Source organism: Spea bombifrons, chromosome 6 (assembly GCF_027358695.1).
Source record: "Spea bombifrons isolate aSpeBom1 chromosome 6, aSpeBom1.2.pri, whole genome shotgun sequence".
NCBI classification, from domain to species: Eukaryota; Metazoa; Chordata; class Amphibia; order Anura; family Pelobatidae; genus Spea; species Spea bombifrons.
Window position 1 is genome coordinate 25,843,745 of NC_071092.1, and position 23,763 is coordinate 25,867,507.

General features: G+C 40.4%; 2 protein-coding genes across 2 annotated transcripts in view; one reads left to right on the forward strand and one right to left on the reverse strand.

The window, feature by feature from the left end:
* IPPK (inositol-pentakisphosphate 2-kinase) overlaps positions 1 to 7,694 on the forward strand; it is a 29,000-nt gene extending 21,306 nt beyond the window's left edge. Inside the window, exons 5-13 of the mRNA XM_053469616.1 lie at positions 1,244 to 1,362; positions 1,513 to 1,602; positions 2,691 to 2,749; positions 3,435 to 3,507; positions 3,618 to 3,900; positions 4,190 to 4,340; positions 5,137 to 5,239; positions 6,394 to 6,473; positions 6,595 to 7,694. Of these exons, the coding sequence (XP_053325591.1) occupies positions 1,244 to 1,362; positions 1,513 to 1,602; positions 2,691 to 2,749; positions 3,435 to 3,507; positions 3,618 to 3,900; positions 4,190 to 4,340; positions 5,137 to 5,239; positions 6,394 to 6,473; positions 6,595 to 6,808 (1,172 nt within the window). The 3' untranslated portion in view covers positions 6,809 to 7,694. The remainder of the gene's footprint in view (positions 1 to 1,243; positions 1,363 to 1,512; positions 1,603 to 2,690; positions 2,750 to 3,434; positions 3,508 to 3,617; positions 3,901 to 4,189; positions 4,341 to 5,136; positions 5,240 to 6,393; positions 6,474 to 6,594) is intronic.
* Positions 7,695 to 12,786: 5,092 nt separating this feature from the next.
* CENPP (centromere protein P) overlaps positions 12,787 to 23,763 on the reverse strand; it is a 110,244-nt gene continuing 99,267 nt past the window's right edge. The window contains exons 7-9 of the mRNA XM_053469619.1: positions 16,763 to 16,842; positions 13,470 to 13,561; positions 12,787 to 13,015 (exon numbers count right to left, since the gene is read on the reverse strand). Coding sequence (XP_053325594.1) covers positions 12,876 to 13,015; positions 13,470 to 13,561; positions 16,763 to 16,842 — 312 coding nt within the window. The 3' untranslated portion in view covers positions 12,787 to 12,875. The remainder of the gene's footprint in view (positions 13,016 to 13,469; positions 13,562 to 16,762; positions 16,843 to 23,763) is intronic.

The following is a 23,763-nucleotide window of genomic DNA, read 5'->3' on the forward strand; positions in this document are numbered from 1 at the left end:
GCTCAGTGAGCAGCAGACTCCTCTCCAAGTTGTCAATAGATCTCAGTGTTGCCAGTTGCTCCTCTAGACTCAGGATTTGTGCTTCCAAATGAGCAACCTGCACACATCTCGCACAGCAATATGCACCCTCGAAGCGCTGATCAAGGATTGCATACATTGAGCAAGATGTACACCTGACCGCATTGTCAAACATGGAGGACATCTTGGCAATGGGGATAGCTCAAATAACTAGCAAAAACAGACAGTAAGGTGCAAAATATATATAAATATATATGGAATAACAAGGATGTATACTTTCCCCTCCTTTTTGCTTTTTAACTCCTTCTTTGCTTGTAACTCCTCACTTAGAGATGTCACTTAGGAGATTCGCCCCAGCTCAGGATTCGCTTGTGTGTCCAAGCTAAATGCAACTGCAAAAAGCCAAGCAGAACTCACAGAGAAGGTTACTTAATTAGCAACACACCTGAAATAGCCCTTAACCCCTTTTTTTTGTTTTTCTTTTTTCAACAAAACTTTACACTGAACACTCCACAAACAAACACAGTGCTCCCCTTGCAATAGTAATGAATATACTCTCCTTCTTTGCTTGTAACTCCTCACTTAGAGATGTCACTTAGGAGATTCGCCCCAGCTCAGGATTCGCTTGTGTGTCTAAGCTAAATGCAACTGCAAAAAGCCTGTGTGTGTGTATGATGATGTATATAAATGGGTTGTTTGGTGTAAAGCGTCTTGACAGTACAGTTAGAAAAATTGCCAGTTTGTAGACAATGGATTTACTTTGTTTCAAAAACTCGCTCTGTCATTGCCTGGAAATGCATCGTTCCGGTCAGTAGACCACAGCACGGTCCCAGCTTCTTATCAGGAAGGTGGCGCAGGCCTGCAGAGAAAAGATTAGTGATTGGGCTGGAAACTGTAACTCATCGTTATTGTCCTGAACCACCTGTAACGGGATCTGAATCCGTGCTGTAACCACGCGGGGTGCCGTAAACCCGTGATCTGGTGCTGCCTGCAATGTCAGAGTCTGGCCGGGGCGAGGTTACTGGCCGGTGCAGCTATTAGATGTCATTTGCTGCCCTATTTCTTTCAAATACTGCATGTGTTGTGTATGCGCTTATTGCGTAAATATAGGTTTCTTTACCGTGTTTGAGTTTTATTATATGTATATCCAGGTTTCTTTGCTGTTTTGGCCCTGTTGATCTATGCTTGCATCCTGAAAAGTCCCTTTTTTTCTTTTGTATTGCAGAGTCTCGGTGTGAAAAGGAGATGGATGTGAGCGGTTATGCCATGTGCCTCCCGAACCTCACGCGTCTGCAGACCTTTCCGTTTATAGAACACAGACCCATTTTTTGTGTGGAGATTAAGGTGAGATGGCGCTGCATATATGTTTTTATTTTTTTACCGTCTCGCTTTGGTTTTCATTGCTATGTTTACACTGTACGTCTCAGCTAAATGTTAATACCCTGTTGCCTTTCCTCTGCCTGATGTGTAATTATCATCTTTCTTCATCATCAGCCTAAATGTGGTTTTATCCCGACCTCCCCCCATATAACCAAGGATATCAAGAAAAAAGTCTGCCGCTTCTGCATGTACCAGCACCTCAAGGTAAGCTGCGTCATTGCTGTGAGTCTCCTTGTCCCGGGAACGTTCCTTTATTTATGTGCCGGCGGAGATGTCCTGTGCGGACGGATTCGTTTCCATTTTACGGAGGAAGGAGGTCTATGTTTGCATAGCATGTTACGCCTGCTTTTATTTATTGAATTACATTACAATATATTTGAAAGGGAAATCTGAATGATTTCATTTCATATTAAACAAGAGCTTCTTTCTAGATAGTCTTGATAAATGCTGGGTGGATTATTTGCTCGCTGTGGTGGTTTTGCACTTTTTGGTTTACCCCCCGCTATGAAAGCTGTGCGCAGGCAAAGGGGTAGAAATGACTCCGAAGCATGCCTCCGGCCACTACAGTTACGGTAATAAACCGACGGGGCCCTGCCATTGTCAGTCTCTTACTAAAAGGCTGACGGGCGAAGGACAAAAAGTGCCCGTTCAGCTGTTTGTTGACGTCAGAAAGCGGCTGTCGTGTTAAGGCATCCTTTTGATTGCTGACACTGCAGGAACGTAATACCTAAACCACTATTTGGATAGCGATGTCCCTTAGCACAGAGATTTCACTACTGATGCAAAATACTGGAGGCTTTCATTATGTCGCTGCCATTAAGTGCCACGATTCTGGCGTTACATGGAAATCACTTCAACATTTAAATAAAAATCTAATATTACCCAAAATAGACACTCATTCCTCTACAAGTCTAGGGTTTGCATAAAGAGATTTTGCCACCATTAACATTACAAGCAAAACTATAATGTAAACAAACTTTAGTATTGTTGGGGAAAAAAGTAACTTTTTTCGCAGCCTTAGTGTTATTTTATGTTTGGTTGGGAGGGCCAGTAGCCGTTAATGGGAAGTACGCATCATACTGCATCATACATTAGGTAGATAATTTAGATTTTTTTTTAATCCTTTATCCTTTTATCATTACGGTTGTGTGGAATTCGTTGATGTCAAGCAATATTGCATTTGTATAGCCTTTTGATTGAATGCGCATGCTCAATTCTTTTTGTCTTGTGTAGCAAAATTCAATTCTTTCTACATGATTGATACCTGATTTTCATAACTATATACTCTTTAGGTTGCCAAAGGAAAGTGGAAGCGGATCAGTAAATATTGTCCACTGGATCTATTCTCTGGGTTGGTATTATGATTATGCCTAATTTTGTGTGGTATAAATTAACTCTTGCGATGTAGACCTTGGGGAGATTTTGATTTAGATTGATTCAAGATGTGAGCCAACGTAAGAACAGACAACCCTTTCCTAGCTTGCCCAGAGGGACATGGTCGAACCGAAATGCCAGGAAATGTCCTCTGCGTTAGGACTTGCAGCCCTCCAGCTGCAGCAGGACTACATCTCCCATACTCCTCTGCCAGGCCCTTAGCATTATGGGAGATGTAGTCCTGCAGCAGCTGGAGGGCCGCAGGTTGGACACCCCTGTTCTAGGCACTGTGAGCAAGGGGGTCCATCTCTGGAGTCACCTTTTTCATCTTTGTGATTACTGATTGGAGACGTATTTCTAACAAAGTGCAAGACTATCTCAGCTGAGAAAGGACAATTATTTACTAGCCTCACATGTGGCATTAAAGAAGGAAAATCTAAAATTTTGTCTATTTTTCTGTGTTGGCCTTTGCCTAAACGCTCCACCTTCTGATGGACTGACGAGGCCATATCAGTCTTCCTTATTCATATAAATGCGGACGGACCTCTGACAGGGCACAACTGGGCAATGGGGAAGATATCATGTTTGGGGGGAAAAATCAATTTCATAGGACATTTCATTGAAAATGTAAATTTTTAAGACATGCTGTTTTCTTTCCCTAGAAACAAGCAGAGAATGCACTTTGCATTTATGAGTTTATTACAGGAGTCACAAAACAACCTTAAAGTATTTAAGGTAAGTGGTTTTTATTTCCAAGCCAAATAAGATGTAACCTTAATTCGTTGTCACAAGAAGGCACTGTTCTGTTAACGGCAAGTATTAACTTTGCCATCTTTCCTCATCAGAACGGAGAGTTGATTTATGGCTGTCGGGATGACCAAGATCACGTGTCAGACCTGAATGCGCTCGCTCACCACCTGAAGCCATTTTTCTTCCCTTCCAATGGATTAGTCAGCGGCTCTCATTGTACGATGAACGTCCTGAAGGAGCTTATCCATGTCCTGACGACGGCGATGCTCAGCACAAGCGTGGATGCTGGCAGAGCAGGAAACTTTAAATCTATTCCTGTGTCACAGGGGAGGAATTACTGTGAGGCAGGTCACTTCTCTACAGAACACCTAAGAAACAGTGAGTACTAAAGTGCGGATGTGCAGCAAGACTGCCCAATATATCACTATAGAACCGGTAACTCAGGAAAGTGTTTTTCAGAACCCCCATTCTGCCCGTCAGATCCCACATCACTTTAAAACTAATTTCCTTATCCCTTTTTGTGGTACTAATAATCATTTTCTTACTCTTATATTAAAGAGCATTGGATTTTGGTTATTTATTGAATATTTTTTTTTATTTTATATTAAATTTTGCTTGCCAGAGTAGAAAGCAGTTACAGAATATTGATGAGGCCTCTTGCTTGCAGGTAAACAGAAACCTGAAAACTCGGGTTTACCAAAAGGATGTATTTTGTATAAAATGTTACAAGCTCAGATGCTGGACATGCTGGATATCGAAGGACTGTACCCCTTATACAAGAGAGTGGAGAAATATTTAGAGGAATGCCCTGAAGAAAGGTGAGCATTGCTTGCATGCAGGCGTACGGTTTGACATGGTTAATGTTTCCGGACTTTTGTTTAGAGTTATGTTATTGAAGGTGTTTTAGTACATGTGAATTTTCCTGCATTAGTAATATCCATCCTGCAAGAACTTTTAGATAATTTCTTGACATTGGGTGCGTGCCTTTCCCTTTGTTTTAATTTGATGTGAAGTGTTTTGTGGAGCTTTGGAAGTCCTGCAGGAGATTGGGATCTGCTTGACTTCCAACAGCTGTCAGTACCTTCCTCCTCTTCTGGTTGCTTTAAATGGAAGAATCCATGTTTTTCCCGATATCAAAAAGCATTTTGACAATATTTAAATAAGGTTCATGTCTAGTATTATGAACAGTAACAAGTCATATACATCATTTTCAACCCTTTAAGGGTTTTCTAGATCCATAAATTCCTTCACACTCTGGCTGTCTTCCAAGATCTCAAATGTTCTGTTAAAGGTCTCGCCAGCTTCCAAACTAGATTGATGTTTCTTCAGTGATTGCTCCAAAGCCCTTTTCTATTTTCAGTAGCCCCATTCATAAATCCTAGTGCCTGATTTATTTTTGCATCTTTTTTAGATGGAAAACGCATAATCCCACCAGATTATAACAGGCTGAATCAGTCACAAAATGTACCTAGTGACAGCAAGCTACAGTTTCAATGACTAAATGCGGTTATTTTGCACGCCTTTTTCTCCCTGCTCTCCTTTTAACACACTAGTTTATATCGCCTTTAATTAAAATATTTGCTACTTAATTAAAATCTTATGCCCGTCTTGCAGAAGCACGCTACTTCTTGATGGACCTTATGATGAAACGTTTTTTGAAAAGTTAAAAGATCTTTCTCTTGAAGATGATGGAAGTGTGGAGTATGCCGTGACAAAGGTAACCGTTTCACTCTTTTGGGTTAATAAAAAGGGTATGTAATAGCAGCATTTGAAGTTCCCAGGGGTGTATATTTTCAAAAATATATGGTTTGATGCGGTAAATTGAATTGGCCGCGTTCAAAGATATCCTAAATAGCATACGTGGGCAGAATTTTCAATTTATCTCAAATGTGGCCTTTCAGTCCCCAAACAACCCAATAAACCCATGCATGTGGGGTATTAGTGCGCTCAGGACTGTGCTCAGGAGATGTTGCTGAACACATATTGGGCTGTTTGACACGGACATATACCAGAAGCTGTAAATTCACACCTGAGATACGCGTGTTAAAAAAAAAAAAATGTACTACCATAAAGTTTGACAATAACCATATTTTATAATTTTGTTTATAGTAAATTAGATATGATAAAAAAGGTGTCTAAATGTCCTGAAAAAGAACCCCAATATATAATGTGGGTACACTAAATGAGAAAGAAGAAACTTTACAGCTAAACAACGGAAAAATGTTACAATAGCATTTATCCCAAAGTGTACTACAAATAAGAAAGTCTTGTCATTAAGGGGTTAACTAAGAGGCACCGATCTGTGTGTATTTCTAGCAGCAGGTCCCACATGCGATGGGCCTCAGTAAGACCACGCCTCCTACATGTTACCGACCAACTGTTACATGCAATCAATTCCATGTTTAGCCCTTTATTTTTGTTGGCTGAGGGTTTTGGTATTTTCCAGTTTAATGCTTTTGAGGGATATTTTTTCTGAGCTTAATTAGGTGTCTAATATATTGAGGAATCCCCCCCCCCAAATATTGTCACCTTGTATTAGTGTGTATGTATGTATGTATGTATGTATGTGTCACTTATAGCCGTTTCCATACAGAGAGGTCCTTTCCGGGAAGATGTCTGTTAGGCTGTAATCTACTGTAGGGGTTACCCTTTTTAGAATTTTTTTCTTATTTATGAGGATGGATTAATGCCGTTTGCTAGCTGGTTTCATTTAATATAATGAATCCTATAACAGACTTGGGCCCCCGGTAAGTACTGATCCTATTCCCTGTGAATAATACGTTAGAGAGCAAAAGAAGTCTGATTATATTCCCACCTGATCTAGTGCTACAAAAGTGTCTCTCATGGACGCGTCTCCTGTTCCCAATGCAGATTCAACAATACAGAGTGGCAATGACGGCAAAGGACTGCTCCATCATGATCGCTCTCTCGCCCACAACCCAGGAGGAATGGTAAGAAGGGATTACTCCCGCCTGCTAATTCTCCTTGGAAGAGTGAAATGTTACATTCTTTGTTGCCTGCTAGTCCTTTCTTTTTGAAAACCCCATGGTTTCCATTGGTTTTTTTCCCCAGCTTTGACCAGAGATCTGCTATCAAGAGTTCAAGGTCAAGTTTTAAGTATTCAGTTTCTATCCTGGATCTGGACCTCAAACCTTATGAGAATATTCCATACCAGTACAACCGGGACTGTAAAATTGTCGGCCACTACCTCAGCCGAGGAGACCCAGCCACATCACACATGTTCACGGAAAACGAGGACTGCACGCTACTGCTTCACAAAGTCTAACCCTTCCATCGGAATGTTTCTTCACTCAAGCTGTGAACGTTGTGGTCGGGGGACTCCGATGCGGGATTCTGTTATATGACCGGCCGCGTGCCGTCCGCTGCTCTCACAAAAAACGTGTTGAGTAAAGTTAAGAATCCATGATTGTTAATCTGACGATGCAGACGCCATTTTTCCCAATTAGGGATTGGATATCGGGGAAATCTCCTTTCCGTTTTGCTATGTTTGAGTGCCTGATGAGGGGCAGATATACCTCTCCTGAGCCTTATGCAAACGATTTGAGTGGTTTGGGGTAAGTTTTTTGCTATTGTGTATTTTGAATGATTGCGGTGGATTTCAAGCCGTTTTACCATTATGGCTGCTAAGGAAATGTGTTTGTAGGTAATGGCACCTTTATACCTTGTAGAAGTCTTCAGTTTCTCTATCATTTTACATTTGATGTAAGTCTAGATTCAGGCTATGTTGGTTGCAAGTGTTTGGAATTGTTTGTTCAAGATGTGAAAACAAAACCACTGGAAATATTAATACCAGCAGAAAATGGGAAGAAGTGTTTAGTCCTCTCTGTACAGATACACTGTTTGGACGATATACATCCATGTTTGTATTATACGGGTCTTTTATTACCGGAAACCACCGATGGGATATTTTATAAAGTGGTAAAGGACTTCTGCCTGGCTTAACCATAAAATTCCATAATAAAAGCTTTTATCAAGCTGTCACGTCAGAGAAAACTTCCAGACTACGTAGAAAATGCACCAGAATGATGATACATTTATTAAAGCTGTCTGAAGGCAGCATGGCACACGGGATGGAGGGTGCTGAAGGTCATTTCGTGCCACGTGCTGTTGGGTGCTTTTGGTGGGATCTACAGTTGCAGTTTTACATTAGAATATCGCTATTTGTTTATGTCGTGTTTTTGTTCCCTTTGGGTTTGCTAATGGATTCATCTCAAATCTAAAATGGGATTCTGTGGGCTGTGAAAGTTTTTTTTTCTATTGTAATCCATTGTTTAGAGAATGCCAGCCGGTAGACTTTAATGTTGTATCAGTCACCAGTCCCTAGTTTATACCCCACTCAAAGAACGCATTGGGGCAAATTCAGTACCGATATTCATGCATCTGTCCCGGATTACCGCTCCATCTGTGCTTTCCCATGATGTCTGACCTGCGTTGTTTTGTGCCAATTGGTTGTAGTGGAGATGTACAACGTATTATTTTGTATTCACTTTGAAGCAGCAGTTTATCTTACACTTTGTAACAAAAGAAACAAACGGCTGATTCTGCTGCAAGGGTTAAAAAGTATTTTCATTACGGTGACCGATTTGACTGGTCCAGTCAGTAGGATATCTCCTTTGGGCGCTGAGGTGATATAAACCGTGCCAAAGAATCATTTTTACTACAGAATCCCTTAAGAGGGGAAACTGATTTCTGTGCCGGAGCCACGAGCCTGCCTCTTATCCTTTGATCCGATCAGCCCATCAGAGAAATGACCGGTGGGGAAGTATTAATGCGGCCAACGTTCAGGTGGCATAGAGTCAAATCTTTCTTTTTATTACGTTTTTTTAAATGTTTGCTCATCAGTAAGTGAAGGACCGCTATGTTGGGGATTTGTATAAAGGGCGTACTCGGTGCAATGAATGGGACGAGTCTGTTGGTTGCTATAGTGCCTTCAGCATTTGTTGCTCTTTATACATAACTTGTGTTGTATTTTCAGTACGTGGCCACAGATGGGTGACTATTACCGGCGCATTTGTTGGGCATGGTTGTCATTTTACTATCTCTACACGCTAAACCTTTTGTGCAAAACGATAGCAAAGTTTTGTCTCCGTACATTACTTTTGCTACTTGTCTCAAATACCTGGAGCTTCGTTATTCTAAATGTTTTTATTTAGGAAACTTTTTTCCCATCATCTAGAGGTTTGTGGCCTGTTCTAGCATCATCACTTGAACCATGGTTGCTCCACTTGTGGCATTCATAATGTGCTTTGGAGAATTCAATGCCATCCATTGGCTCTAAATGAAACATGTCCTCTCGTTAGAACGTTTCAGGAGAGTGAATGAGGTGCCGTATATTACTCGTGTTTCTATAGGGGCAGCAACTACGTTCTATAAATCTATCCTAAAGCGGAAACTTAAATGTTCCACACGGTTTGTTTAAGAAGCTGTGTTATTGAAGATCACCGTGGCTGCCTCCCGTAGAACTAACGTCCGAGGCAGTGTGTGTTTTCATCCGTCCCGTGGCTTTTAAGTGTTTTAAACCGGTTACTATCCTGCCTGTTCGTATCAGAATGTTATTTTTAAGTCAGTACAGATTTCTGTACTTTAGACAACAAAATGTAACATGTAGTTGAGCTCCCAGTCCAGCCATATCCAGGAATATTCCTTTTTTCTGATGAAAGCGGTTTATTATTCTGACTTTTTAACACCCACGTGTCACCCGCACAGCCAAGATTCAGAATGTTTTGGTGGACCTTGTGGTAACGGCAAGTATTTTAATGACTGTCCACACATATGTCTCTTAAAAAGGACCCTATCATGGAAGATATATTATCTTGTACACTCAAAATGTACTTTTTATTGGTATTCTTGCCTGAGATTGTGAAGAAACCAAACCCTGTCGGCTGGTTTCGTGAATCAGAACGATGATCCCCTTTTGGTTTCTCAGACATATTGCTGCTATTGTTTACATCGGTGCTATCAGGTAAGGTTTTCAGTAGATGTAAACCCCACAAAATCAACAAGTGGTTCTGGCCCCAAAAAACAAGGGGGCGCTATATGATAATTCTTGGGTTTGCGGATGTTTTGGCCAAATACTGTATATGAGCATATAACTAGCGAGAGCAGATATGGTACCGGACGATCCCGTCACCCAGGGCTGGGAGGGACATGCAGCATCAGACCGTATTGTTTCCCTGCCGGGGTTATACCGGCACCGTGTCTGCTAAACGCAAACACACAAAGAATTTCAACACGTGATTGTGCTGTTTACTGAAAGTGTTAATTTCCATCTCTTCCCCTTGTTCTGCGCATGCCGAGTGTTGCTTATATATTGACAGTGCAGGTTCTGGATGTAATGTGCCTCCTGTCTTCTTTCTATGATTTGCCCGGCTGGGAGCGATATTCACATTTTCACTTCTGAAGCTTTTGTTTGTTCCGCCAATATTTTCTTTTCTGTGTAAGTTTTAAACTTTTATCTCGCAAAAGACTGCAACTGAATTACCAAGAAAAGTTTTACGCTGTTAATAAATGCTTAAGCCAACGTCGGATCACATTCTGTACTATTCGTATTTAATACTTGTATTTATGTATAATTTATTGAGACACAGAACATGTGCCATGCATATACTGTACATAAAGCATGAGTTATATATGGTTTATAAATTGGAAAACCTACAAAATTTATATTCAATAAACAATTTCAACGTAATCTCTCTGTTCTATGAACATTTTCTGAGTGTCTAGCTCTCGTGTTCCCGTATCTCCCTTGTCGTCTTCTGCTCTGCCTGGCCCAGGTAATTATTGTGAAAAAATACACAATTGAAATCCTTTTATAAAGGAGAAATTAGAACTCAATGCAAGGTTCAAAGCTTGTAAACGGATGAAAGGAATATATTAAAAAATACTTTTATTAGTATTTCTTAAAAGGAAATATTGGAAAAAATTCCACGTAAGGTCTAAAAACAAAAAAAGTACCCCTATGGTCTATATAATATCCGGAAAAAGGCTACTGCCACGTATCTACACTGCAAGGAAGGGTCGGTACAATATTGATATATAATTGCTATTTTTTTTCACTAGGAAAGTGTTCCTTTGTATCGGCACCAGAATGGCTGAAAAACAGAACCCCATCTCAACACTCCGGCTTCGTCAGGGGGAGGTTCTGATGGAAGATTTGTCTAAAAATGTTTATCAGACACCAAATGTTCAGCCTGCTTACATTGAAAATAGACTCTCCGGGACTAAGGGAGTAAGGTGCCTCGCTCTTGTGAAATGTAGCTTCTGTTTTTATGAACTGGTTCCGGGCTGAACTCCAGGCCACTTATGAACCTTTTAAGAGCCAAGTTTTGAACCAAATGGCTCCAGCCCATCCACCAACTACCTACTTAAGAAAAATAGCAAATTCTTTCACCTAGGACACTGAAGTGACTTATTTTAAAGCCACCTCTTTATAAGGAGGGAAAAAAAAAAGAGAGAGACCTTCTTCCTAATGCAAGATACAGGAAAACTCTCTGCTGTTTGCACTACGCTAGATTTGTAAGACAACACAGAAGGTAAGCCTTCCAAGGACATGTTAGGAAGCATTCAGGGTGCAGATTTTACACCAATGGAAGGTGCCAAAGAAACACACAAGGAGACCGTTTTTATCTGAGAAGAGATTGGGTGAGATGTGGCATGTCCTGAAAATGGACACTTCAGTAGATTTACAAGCATAATTCCACTGATGCCTCCTGCTTTGTGGATGATGCAGATAAGGCAGAAGGGGCAACTAAGAGGAGATTGTTAAAGTTAGCTTTGATACCTCTTATGCAGAGGTATCCAATTTGTTTAACCCACTTACGACCAATGACAATTTTTTCACTCAAACTGTGTTGCTACAATGCCTCGATATTAAGCATGAGTTTTTGCTCACACTCAAACAGGTAGAAAAACAGCCTTTTATATCTGTTACAGCTATCACCCACTAGATGGCAGCATAGCTGCTTTAACGGATTGTGCGCACAATGACATGGTAGAAAATAGTAGAAACGCGTACCATTGGGAGCAGTGATTTACATTTTCTGTTCTCTGCGTCTGCATGTTTTTTTAACTCATCTTTGGTGAAAGCTCATAGCTTCAGGCTACTTTTATGAAAGCAGTGACGATGGAGTAGCATTTAGGGCTAGAAAATGCTTACACGTAAGCCACCTTCTGCGTCGCTCTCTTTCAGTGGCAAATAGTAGTATTACTTTTTGAATCCTTTATTTCCAAGCAATTGCAATGATTGCAGTAAAACTGTAGGTTAATGGTATACAAGTAAAACAAGAAGTGCTTTCCAGCCACTGATTGGCCAAAAGTTGTATGAAAAATGGACTGCTGAGAGGCCAGATGGTCCTAAAGCTTACTAATTTATTTTCCTTTATATGAGGTATATGATAAGGCACATTAAAGTACTAGCCCTAGGATACAAAAGTGTGAGGGTTTATTATGCTAGTGATTGTTCGCAGTGTTCTTCAAAGCTGTTTTACCATTTTTGCTGCTAGAGAAATGCTGAACAAATAGCAAAGGTTGGTCTCGTCTCATTAACGTGGCTACTTTAACTCGTCTCAGACGAGTCAATATTCACCATACCTGATCTGCTGCGAAGTACGTTTTATTTAGGAAACACTCCCCATCATTCCTCTGGCAGTTTATAGCCTTTGGCAGTACTTTAGCTTCATTACATAAATCATGTAATCTGCTTTGATAATGCAATGACATCCACCCCATCCGCTGGCTCTTCATGAAATGTACCCTCCCATTTAAAAGTTGGACAACAGCAAATTACATGCACAAATATTTCTTATTTCTATCTTGTGTTTCCATTTTGTCAAATGTGTGTGTGTGTGTGTGTATTATAAAATTATATATATATATAATATAAATATATATAACTTTTATAATACACACACACACACACACATTTGACAAAATGGAAACAAGATAGAAATAAGAAATATTTGTGCATGTAATTTGCTGTTGTCCAACTTTTATATACATATAATATTGACAGTGGAGTGCAGTTCTGGACATAATGGATACTGCATATTTCTATTGCTTTGTTTGCCCTCCCAGACACTTTTTTCTGCATAGGTTTTAAAATGACATTTTGGGAAAAAACTGCAAATGAGTAACCAACAAAAGGTTTATGCTGTAAACATGTCTAAACTAACGTCAGGTTATGTTTAAAGTGTATCTATGTATAATTTATTGTGACACAGAATGTGTCATACATAATGTACGTATGTCATTAGGACATTTATGAGTGGGAAAATTATGAAAACATCTATGATATAAATCATTACAAGTAACACAGTTAAACCAGGCCAAAAAGTTTACGTTGACATTTCTGTTTCAGGCAAGCAGAAGACTCGAATGATGTTTTCAATTGAGCTTTCAATTCCAAAGGCCTGTAGTAGGTTTCTAAAACCCGTGGCAGCTTCCTCTATGACCTTCATTTTATCCAGGGCTAAAGCTGCGGAAGAGATGTCAGGGTTAGGAGAGAGAGAGAGAGAGAGACACTCAAACACAACTGAACTTGTTGTTAAGAAATATTTCTGTATGGAAGGGAGGCACTGTAATGACGGAAATGTATTTAGAATGGATAAAGCAGGTGCGGGGATAATGACAGACCGGCAAAACACAGGGAGCTGAGAAAATCACATCAAATGGTTCACTGGATATTTCCTGGCAAAAGAAGGCAAAATCAGTGTTGATACTTTGAAGACAACGAACCGTGTAAGTAACAGGGCTTGTGAATACAGAGGCAGAGAATAAGAAATTCCTATTCTAATAATATTTATGCAGGTCCCCATGGGGATTCGAGATGTTAAAGCACACCACGAGTGTAGGTAGAACTTCATATGATGAACAAAAACCCTGTGCTTATGATGATGCGTTTCAGAATACAAACTCTTACGGACAGCTACCTTGATCTGGCATTTTGGGCAACAAATCCAAGACTGGTAACACAGCTCCTTCTTCATCAATTTCAATTTTCCAAACCAGCAGCAGCTCACACCTGTAAAAAGAAACCAGACGTTTATGTTAATAACGAAGCCGCATTCAAGGCCCTGTGTTTCATGGTTTGCGGACAAAGACATTCTAGTACTAAAGGGGCAATTAATGTTCGTACAGGCATATAAAATGCTGGTGGCAAGGATGTTGCAATCTCAGTTGGCAGAGTAAGGACATCTGTAATTCTTACAGCACACTACATAAAATGGACTACAACTAATAGGCTCCTTTTTGAAACACAACAGACAGGGGCAGACTTCTATAAGGGAATTGAATCTCAGAAAGCTAAAGGGGGAAACAAAAAGAGGGCTGCTAAAATAAAAAAATAGTAGCTCTGCATAAAAAAAAATAAAAAAAGAGAAGTATAAGTATGTGCTGTTTATTGCCCAGTTTCCCTTCCCGTCCTACAGCATCCATGTATCACATGCCCTGCCCACACACTTCGGCTCTCGTGGCCCGGACACCCCCCCGCAGAGACATTTGGTGTCAGCGTATGTGTATGTTAGTGTATAGTTTTAGTGTACGTGTGTCAGAATGTCAGTGTGAGTCTAGGGTTAGTAATGTAAGGTATGTAAGTGTATAGCATTACAGTGTGTGGGTGTTTGCATGTTAGTATTACCGTGTGTTTTAGTTAAAGGGGAGGCACAGAAGAAATACTCCCCAGAGGCTCTGGTAACACTATGTTCCACCCTGGTGCTGGCTTGCCACGTGAAGGATGTATAAATTAACAGAATGTCATTTACTCATTATTTACTGTCACACTATAATACAGTAGACGTACTGACACTATACATATACACACACACCGACTCTAGCACCATACATATACACAAACACACCCTGATACTACAGTATACACACACTGACTCCAGCACTATACATATACACAAACACACCCTGATACTACAGTATACACACACTGACTGCGGCACTATACATATACACAAACAAACCCCGATACTACAGTATACACACACTGACTCCAGCACTATACATATACACAAACACACCCTGATACTACAGTATATACACTGACTCCAGCACTATACATATACACAAACACACCCTGATACTACAGTATATACACTGACTCCAGCACTATACATATACACAAACACACCCTGATACTACAGTATACACGCACTGACTAGCACTATACATATACACAAACACACCCTGATACTACAGTATACACACACTGACTCCGGCACTATACATATACACAAACACACCCTGATACTACAGTATACACACACTGACTCCGGCACTATACATATACACAAACACACCCCGATACTACAGTATACACACACTGACTCCAGCACTATACATATACACAAACACACCCTGATACTACAGTATACACACACTGACTCCAGTACTATACATATACACAAACACACCCTGATACTACAGTATACACACACTGACTCCGGCACTATACATATACACAAACTAACCCTGATACTACAGTATACACAAACACACCCTGATACTACAGTATATACACTGACTCCAGCACTATACATATACACAAACACACCCTGATACTACAGTATACACACACTGACTCCAGCACTATACATATACACAAACACACCCTGATACTACAGTATACACACACTGACTCCAGCACTATACATATACACAAACACACCCTGATACTACAGTATACACACACTGACTCCAGCACTATACATATACACAAACTAACCCTGATACTACAGTATACACAAACACACCCTGATACTACAGTATATACACTGACTCCAGCACTATACATATACACAAACACACCCTGATACTACAGTATACACAAACACACCCTGATACTACAGTATATACACTGACTCCAGCACTATACATATACACAAACACACCCTGATACTACAGTATACACACACTGACTCCGGCACTATACATATACACAAACACACCCTGATACTACAGTATACACACACTGACTCCAGCACTATACATATACACAAACACACCCTGATACTACAGTATACACACACTGACTCCAGCACTATACATATACACAAACACACCCTGATACTACAGTATATACACTGACTCCAGCACTATACATATACACAAACACACCCTGATACTACAGTATACACGCACTGACTAGCACTATACATATACACAAACACACCCTGATACTACGGTATACACGCACTGACTCCAGCACTATACATATACACAAACACACCCTGATACCACAGTATACACACAGAGACTGACTCTAGCACTATACATATACACACAGATTCTGACACTACAGTATCCATACACTGACTCTAGCACTATACATATAAATACATATACACACAGATCCTGCCACTATAGTATACACACACTCACATACACTACCTCCCCTCTCATATAATGGAGACCAGCAACGCCGCTGTATATCTTCTGCCATCATTAATCTGCCACCCTATGCTTTCCTGGGGTGTGGTGAGGCAAGGGCTGCGCATCACGTGACCCATGGGGATTCATGATGGCAACCCTGCAACAAACTGGGCACCAGGAAGTGGTTTCTTGTCGGCATGGCAACCTGGCACCCAAGGTTTGTAGAGCCCTGTATTACGTGTCCTGGAAAAATGGATGAATGTGGTCACCCTGGGTCCAAGTGATGGGGTCCCAGAGTTTGTCCACTTCTGCCGCCCTGTCCTTTTCACCGAGAAAAACAGTTGTGATTTTTGTGCTTTGCAGGCAGATGTTGACTAACAACTGATCTACATCCAGATGCATGATGAGGTACAAGACATCAGACTAAAAACCGTAAAACAGTAAACCAGTTTTAAAGCATTGAAACCTTACAAAGATGAATTAGACCGTTTATTTTGCTGATCACACTGCCGCTGTGTCAAAGCCCCAAAGATTGATGAGCTTCAAATATTATTTAAGGAATCAGTCAAAGTGTCCTAGTGACTAATTCTGCCTTGGAGCGCTAACTAAGATTAGAATATGTCATGTCCACTCAACCAGCAAGACTGAAAAATGACTTTGGACCTAAAAATACATCTTTAAATGGGAAATAAAATAACGTTAATGACACTTGGTGGTTATGGTACTGCCTACCGCTTGGGGAATAAGTGCTACGTCAACTATGCAGTGCTGTGTTATTGGCAACTAGTGAAGCTTGACGCCAACAAATTCCGAACGGGGTACATATACAGCATACACCTCTTACCCAGGAAGCTTTGGGTTTCTTAGGGCCACATATTCACCAGAGGATCCAAGGGGAAGTCCAACAGCGGATGGATACTTTTCCTGCACAAACAGAAAGCAACATTACCACTTTGTCATAAAGCCGATACAGACTTTGCCGTATTGTATGATAGCGGACACATTACCAACAGGGAGACAGAAGCCTTCTCAATGGAGTTTACCGTTTCATTGTAATGTAAGACAATTCCAGACCCATGAAGGTATAGCAGATAATGATGCTTACAGCAAGCTCAAGATTAATACAGGAATGAGTCATGGTGTATTCAGGAGCAGATGAGAATATACTATGTCAGGGGTGTCCATCCTGCGGCCCTCCAGCTGCTGCAGGACTACATCTTCCATAATGCTCTTTCAGCTAAGGGGCTGGCTGAGGAGTATGGGAGATGTAGTCCTGCAGCAGATGGAGGGCCGCACGTTGGACGCCCCTGTACTATGTTGTAAGCACTGTTGGGTGGACTGTGGTAAACACTGGTGAAGTTCCAAGAATGTTTTTTTTATTGCTTAAACCAGCTGCATGGTTTTACTTTATTGCTAAATGCTTAACCCTGAATGTTTCTCATTTTCAGCAAGTCTGGAAGGTACTAGCACTGGTGCGGCACCCATTCTGTGACACGATCAAAGTTGTAAAGGTCAGAACTGGAGGAGTTGGGTGACATAAGGTGTATGTCTTTGGAGTGGTTTGCATTGGTGTGTTGGGAAAAAGAAAGGTGGGAGCGGGGGAAGTAAGGAGTTTATCTATGAGTACCTTTTGCATAAACCTGGGCTTGACTCCACAGAGCAACTTTACCGGTATAACCTCTGATGCTGTACATTTTTGGTGGCTCACAAAGTCTCTGGTAACAAGGACACCAGCAGAAGCCAATACATCTCACCAGTAACGTATAACAATGACATCTGTTTACAACACGGCTTCCTTTACTGCAGTAACAACTTCCTTCCTCGTACACACATAGAAGTGCATCTATAGTGTTACATTAACAGAGAAGGGTTACAGCTAATCTTCCCTGCGGGGAGGTTATATACTCTGTAATGGAGAATATGTGACAGCAATATGATGAAGCTCAGTGGAAAAATATACTACGTGCCTCAACAGAGACTTGCAGACACAAAATAATGTCAGACTTGGGAAACCTGATTTCCACCAGGGACTGGAAATAAAAGCCTTAAACAACGATCAAAACACACTCACTCTTCTGAATGTCTCCAAGTTTTTTTTGGTTTTTTTTTAAAATTAAACCCATTTCTAGTTGATCGGGAACTCAAATTTCTAACAATATATTGCATGCTGCCCAGTATTCTTAGTGTAGCATATGCTTTAGCAGAATAAATGACCGCAACTGGAAGAAATTGTGAATAAAATCAACAGAATAAAATGTAATGTGTTGCCTGTATCAGTATGTCCAAAAATGTACACATGGAACCTCACAAACTCCTTGGGTAGAGTGCTGCTCGCTGTCAGAGGAGCCAAGAAGGTAACCCCACAGCCAGAACCTAGCCGCTCTGTGCATGCAATCACTTTTACAGTCACAGGCACCCGAAGAGTTAGGGGATACTTTACAGCGATCATATATAATCTTCCACTTGTTTGTTTCTGATAAAACCAGGTATTTTCAAAGTACGTAAGTAAACATATTGTGTAGCACACATTTTTTTGTGTAACTTTTAGGTTAGTGGCGGATAACATTGCCTCGGAACCCAAAAAATTAAACTCAAACATCCTGAAAACACCAAACGTATTCTTTGAATTTTATTTTCCTCACAAATGCTATTTAATCGGTGTCCACAGTGTCTCTGGCAATGAAGATGTTCCGTTGACCACTGTGTCATTAATCCTGAGCTTCGGACCAGTTGGGCATTTCCCCTCATAGAGAAGCCGGCTGTATGGGAACTCACCGAGCAACATTTCTCATGGAGATCAAGCCTGGTCTGTAAAGCAAATGCACCAATATAAACATCCTCACGTTTTGTCCAAATTATGTGATGCCCTATTTATGTCCGTTTACCCATCGTGCTACGCTACGGAATATAATCTAAAATCATTCAATGATCCGTGATTGGCTTTTCAAAACACCATTAAACCAGAACCACGTTCAGATGAGACAATAGCTTCCAAAGAAATAAAAAGAGAAGTGGTGCATTATTATTAGTTAGTAAAGTACTTGGTTACACTGCCTGACATGAAACTGATGACTAGGGAATGATTCGAAGCATTTCAGAGGTTGGATACCAATAGACATGCGGATTAGCCAGGCAGAAGTGAATGTTCTAGTGATCCACAAGAGACAATAGATTCCTCGGGTTATCTGGAGACAGAGCGCCTGTTTCCACTAAAGTTCTTCTATTGATGGATAACACACACATGGAGGACATGTTACATATTATTAAGTCAGCATTTTATATTATTCCATTCATCAGAAAAGTCATCAGCACTAACCAGCTCTCCCATGTGGCTAAAACCATATGTCTGATCACACTAACTTTCAATAAGCAATTGGGACCTTGACTGTCGACGAGAAATCCTTAGAGAATAAGAGTATTTAATTTCATGTAAAAGAAGGTTTAACCTAAGGGAATGCCAACTTGACCTACCCAGATATTGTGAGCAAAACTAAGAGCGCGGTTTACAAAATTTCCAAAGTAACTGCCCATGTCTCTGTTCCTAGTGTGAGAAAGTGTTGGACTTATTTATCTCTGCTTTGAGGACAAAGCAAGTCATTAGTACAAAAAAGTTTGTATTACCAAAGCTGTTCTTAGAATAAAGGATGCAGAAGATGGGAGAGAAGGGTGTATATAGGGTGATCTACTGGGTGAGGGAAAGGGGGGGGCAATCTTCACCCCCTTTAAATAATGGTGTGAAGTATTAGGGACGTTCCTTTCTTTAATTATTTTATCTTTTTATTATTATTCAGTCGGGAGGTTTGAGGCAAATTTAGCAAGTTTCAACTTGCAGGTTAATTAATCCGTGAGTTGTTTGCTCTTTTTAACCTTGCGCATACATGCATCGCCTCCATGTGCAATGCAAGTTAGCTTTAGTCAATTTGGAAATTACACTGGTGTCCAAATTGTGCATGTTGGCTTCTGCCAACACATTTTAGCTACCATGGAGCACTCTTAGTTTAGTTTATAAACATTGTCTAGTATTACCAAAGCCACCGTATTATGTCCATAATAACACTAATAATCTTGTTATCATGGTACCTGTCAGTGGAGATTTAATCCTCAAAGTTGATGTGTTAGAAGAAGGAAAAATGGACAAGCCTAAGGATGTGAGCGACTTTGACAAGGGCCAAATTGCGATGGCTGGACGACTGGGTCAGAGCATCACCAAAACGCGGGTCTTGTGGGGTGCAGCGGTCAGCACCTATCAAAAGTGGTCCACAGAAGGAAAAGCGGTGATCCAGCAACAGGGTCATGAGCTGCCAAGGCTCATTGCTGCATGGGGAGGGGGGTGAAGGCTGGCCTGTGTGGTCAAATCCAACAGATGTGCTACCACAGCTCAAATTGTTGAAAAAGTTAATGCTGGTTCTGATAGAAAGGTGTCGCCCATGCTGACTCCAGTCCACTGTGAAAGTGCCTACAAATGGCTGCTGAAGGTGGAAAGCATTTGGAGATTGAAGAAACTGGCTCTGGAATCAGAGGAACAGATGGAGAAGTACTATAGTACCTGGTTTTACTGTCTTTAGTTTGTTACTGACTCTCAAATGCAGGCTATACTGACCGCTACATAAGTGGAGCTAGAAAGTATTACGGAAGCTTCCTCTGGGACCATGAGTCCTTCCAACCCCTCTAACCAGTGTTCTCCTAAACACTTACATACTTACATGCATGTTCATGCATTGGATGTGGTCTAACATGCTGCATCAGACGTTACCCTCTTTTACACCAAATACTTTGTGACAGAATCACCTATATCCAAATTTCCATAAACTGAATAAAAACTAAAGTTTCAAAAAGAAAAAATGCTGTTTTCTTTTTATAACACTTCTAGGTTTTGCATCAGGGCCATCTCTAATGCGGGGCAAAAGGAGCCAATGCTGGGGGGCCAATATGAGCTGCCCCTTGAGCTTGCAACAACCGTGCTTGAATTTAGATTAAGCCTCACCATGTTGCTGGAAGATGATGCTATATAGAACTCATAACAGTTCTCCATTTAGTTAATTGATAGATTAGTTCATTTTACAGGTTTCTTTTTGCTATAGCATATTCCTATAGCACTGAAAATACCCGATTGCTGTGATGAGATCATCAACAGGAAACATTCCCTAGTACAACGAAAGCAAATCGCAGACGCACAACAATAATACAGCACAATATGTTACTACAAAGATGAGAAAGAAAACAAATACCACCATACTATAATATATTATTGTGATCTTCCCTTGCTGTATGTTGATAGAAATTACATTTGGACGAATGACAAGTAACTCCTTATCTCTGCCGGAGAGCTGGTATTATTTTGATGGAAAGTAATGAAGTGAGAGTACCCAAGATGGCTTAAATGCGGATCTTGTCATCATAGATGTGGCACATTAAGTAGAACTTCATCCTCTTGCGCAACATAAGGCTTCAGAACAACTAATTACAATATTAGTCAATATCAAAAGGGAACTGCACGAGAAATCAGTTAAAGAAATGCGAAGAAAGTACAATTTCCAGGAAAAGTAATGATTTCCTTGGTTCTGGATTGTTCCTCTCTGAGATTAACTGACGATGGATGGAGCATTACCTCATTAATGAAGACGAAAAAATGAACAGTTGGGACAGTGGAATTTTATGACGACTTCCCTGCTCAATGGCAAAAAAGGAAATATCTCGCTCTTCTCTGGTTTACTCTGTGTTGGTATTACCCCACATCAGACAAGAAATCTATGCACAGAGTATGTGTTATTCAGTGAATCAGATGATAGAATGGCTCTTAGTATTGCTTTTAAGGGATTAGGCAAATGTTCCTGACACCACTACCATACAGGAATGCATATTAATGTAGTCTGTTCCAAAACGGAAAAAAGCAAAAACAAATAAGGCTCTAACCTCACACATGCTGCAAAATCTTTATTCTTGACCCATGAACCAACACATCTTGCAATTGACTGCTTGAAGCCGTCAGTGGCAGGAAAGTACTTCCATTGAAATCATTGGGAAGGCTTTACTGATGGACACTGGGGTTTAACCCGCTGCATGCAGTGATGACAGTCAGAGCTGGAGCTCTCCTGTAGGGCATTTAGTTGGGGTGGAGAAAAGGGCATAATATTGGGGGATTCTGCAGAATGAAACGACAAAACGGACCACATTAAAACATGTATGATGGAAGGAGAGTCCCTTGAAGTAAAAGCAACAATAATTTGCTGAGTTTGACAAGAATTTGAGCCTCAAAAACAAAAAAACAAAATCCCAAATATGAATTCATAAAAAACTTCATTCTCTGTATTTGGTTCAGTGAAGATTGAATGAGACTTTATATTATCACGCTGTCAAAGTCCAAATGAAATCCCAGTTATGATGTGCCAAACACTTCCCAGGTCAAACTAGAGACAAGGCTAAGATTAGCTCACCTTGATCCTTATATTCACAGGAAAAAGCTTAGGACAGCTGGCCAAAATGTGAAGAACAAGCAGAAGACTGTTCAGCACCTGCATACAGCTTTATTTTGTTTGGCCGAGACATATAAAAAAATAAAAACAGTATAAAACAGACCTGCATAAGTAAAGAGCTTCGCACATGGTAGTGTTTTTAAGCATATTAATGAGAATCCAAAAGGCAGAGTTCACATTTTACATTCTGCAAAGATGATAGATACTGTGCCAGCATCAGACCCTATTCTCATAAATAGTATTTTAAATGATTCCATTGATCTAGAAACTAATAAAGTTTGGACCTATGTAAGTGCCAGCAACAAAGCATCAACTTAATGGGATGCATGTGGGCATAAACTAACTTATAGGCAAATATAAAGCTCCTGATGATGAAGACAAGACTAAAGACCTACACGACTCCTTGAACAAAGCATTGTTTGCCAGGCCCATATTGGCTCTAAATTCTTGGCAAATGTAGTTTTCTTGTTGACAAAGCATCAAACAGATTTTTACTAGTAAAGGCAATACACTTGAAACACAGCTTATTCGTTCTTGCTGAACAAACAATTATGTCCTCATTTATGTTTATTATTTCTTAAACTATATATATATCTATATATCTATATATATATCTATATATATATATAAATATATACTATTCACCATGTAATTTTTCCAAAAATAAAATACATTATAGCTCCTTCCACTTCTACTATTTAGCTGTGCAACAAATAGGGTCGTGTCTGGTTCCATGATGAACCCTGCCACTTGGAGTCAATGGAAAGGCATATAACCTGGGGCTCAGTCCTCGGGCGTGATCTGACACACATATACTCGCTGCTTCTGACGCACAGGGCTAGTGAATTTCCAGCAAGGCATAATCAAGGTACAAACAAAGAGATACCTCCCCTCACATTCCTTTTTTACTTGTATTTGTTCGCTTCCCTTGGTTATACACATTAGGGTTACATGCAATGGTATGTTTGGTGATTTACCACCTATGAGTAAGCTCTAATTTAGCGCGAAACGCGTTAGCCATGGTTTGTCTGTCCACATCCTGGTGTTCGCTAAATTTGCCACAATACATTTCTACTTTTGGATGAATATATTTTGTAGCGGAGTAGCGGAGTGCTTTGTTTTTCAGTTTTTGCTTTGATGGATGGTCTGGGAGAGTTGGAAGTCTTCATTACATGCACCTGCTCGGTTTGTTGAAATGCCAAGAATCAATATATCTGGGACCCGACGTACAGTAGCGGCGTGAGTAGCGGTTTTTCTTCACTCTCACTTCTTGATTACAACCTACACTCCACATTATGGTTCCTCTTGTGTCCAAGTGAACCAAAAGGGACTGCACCTTTATGCCACGCGGGGTGGGAGGACATAGTCTTTT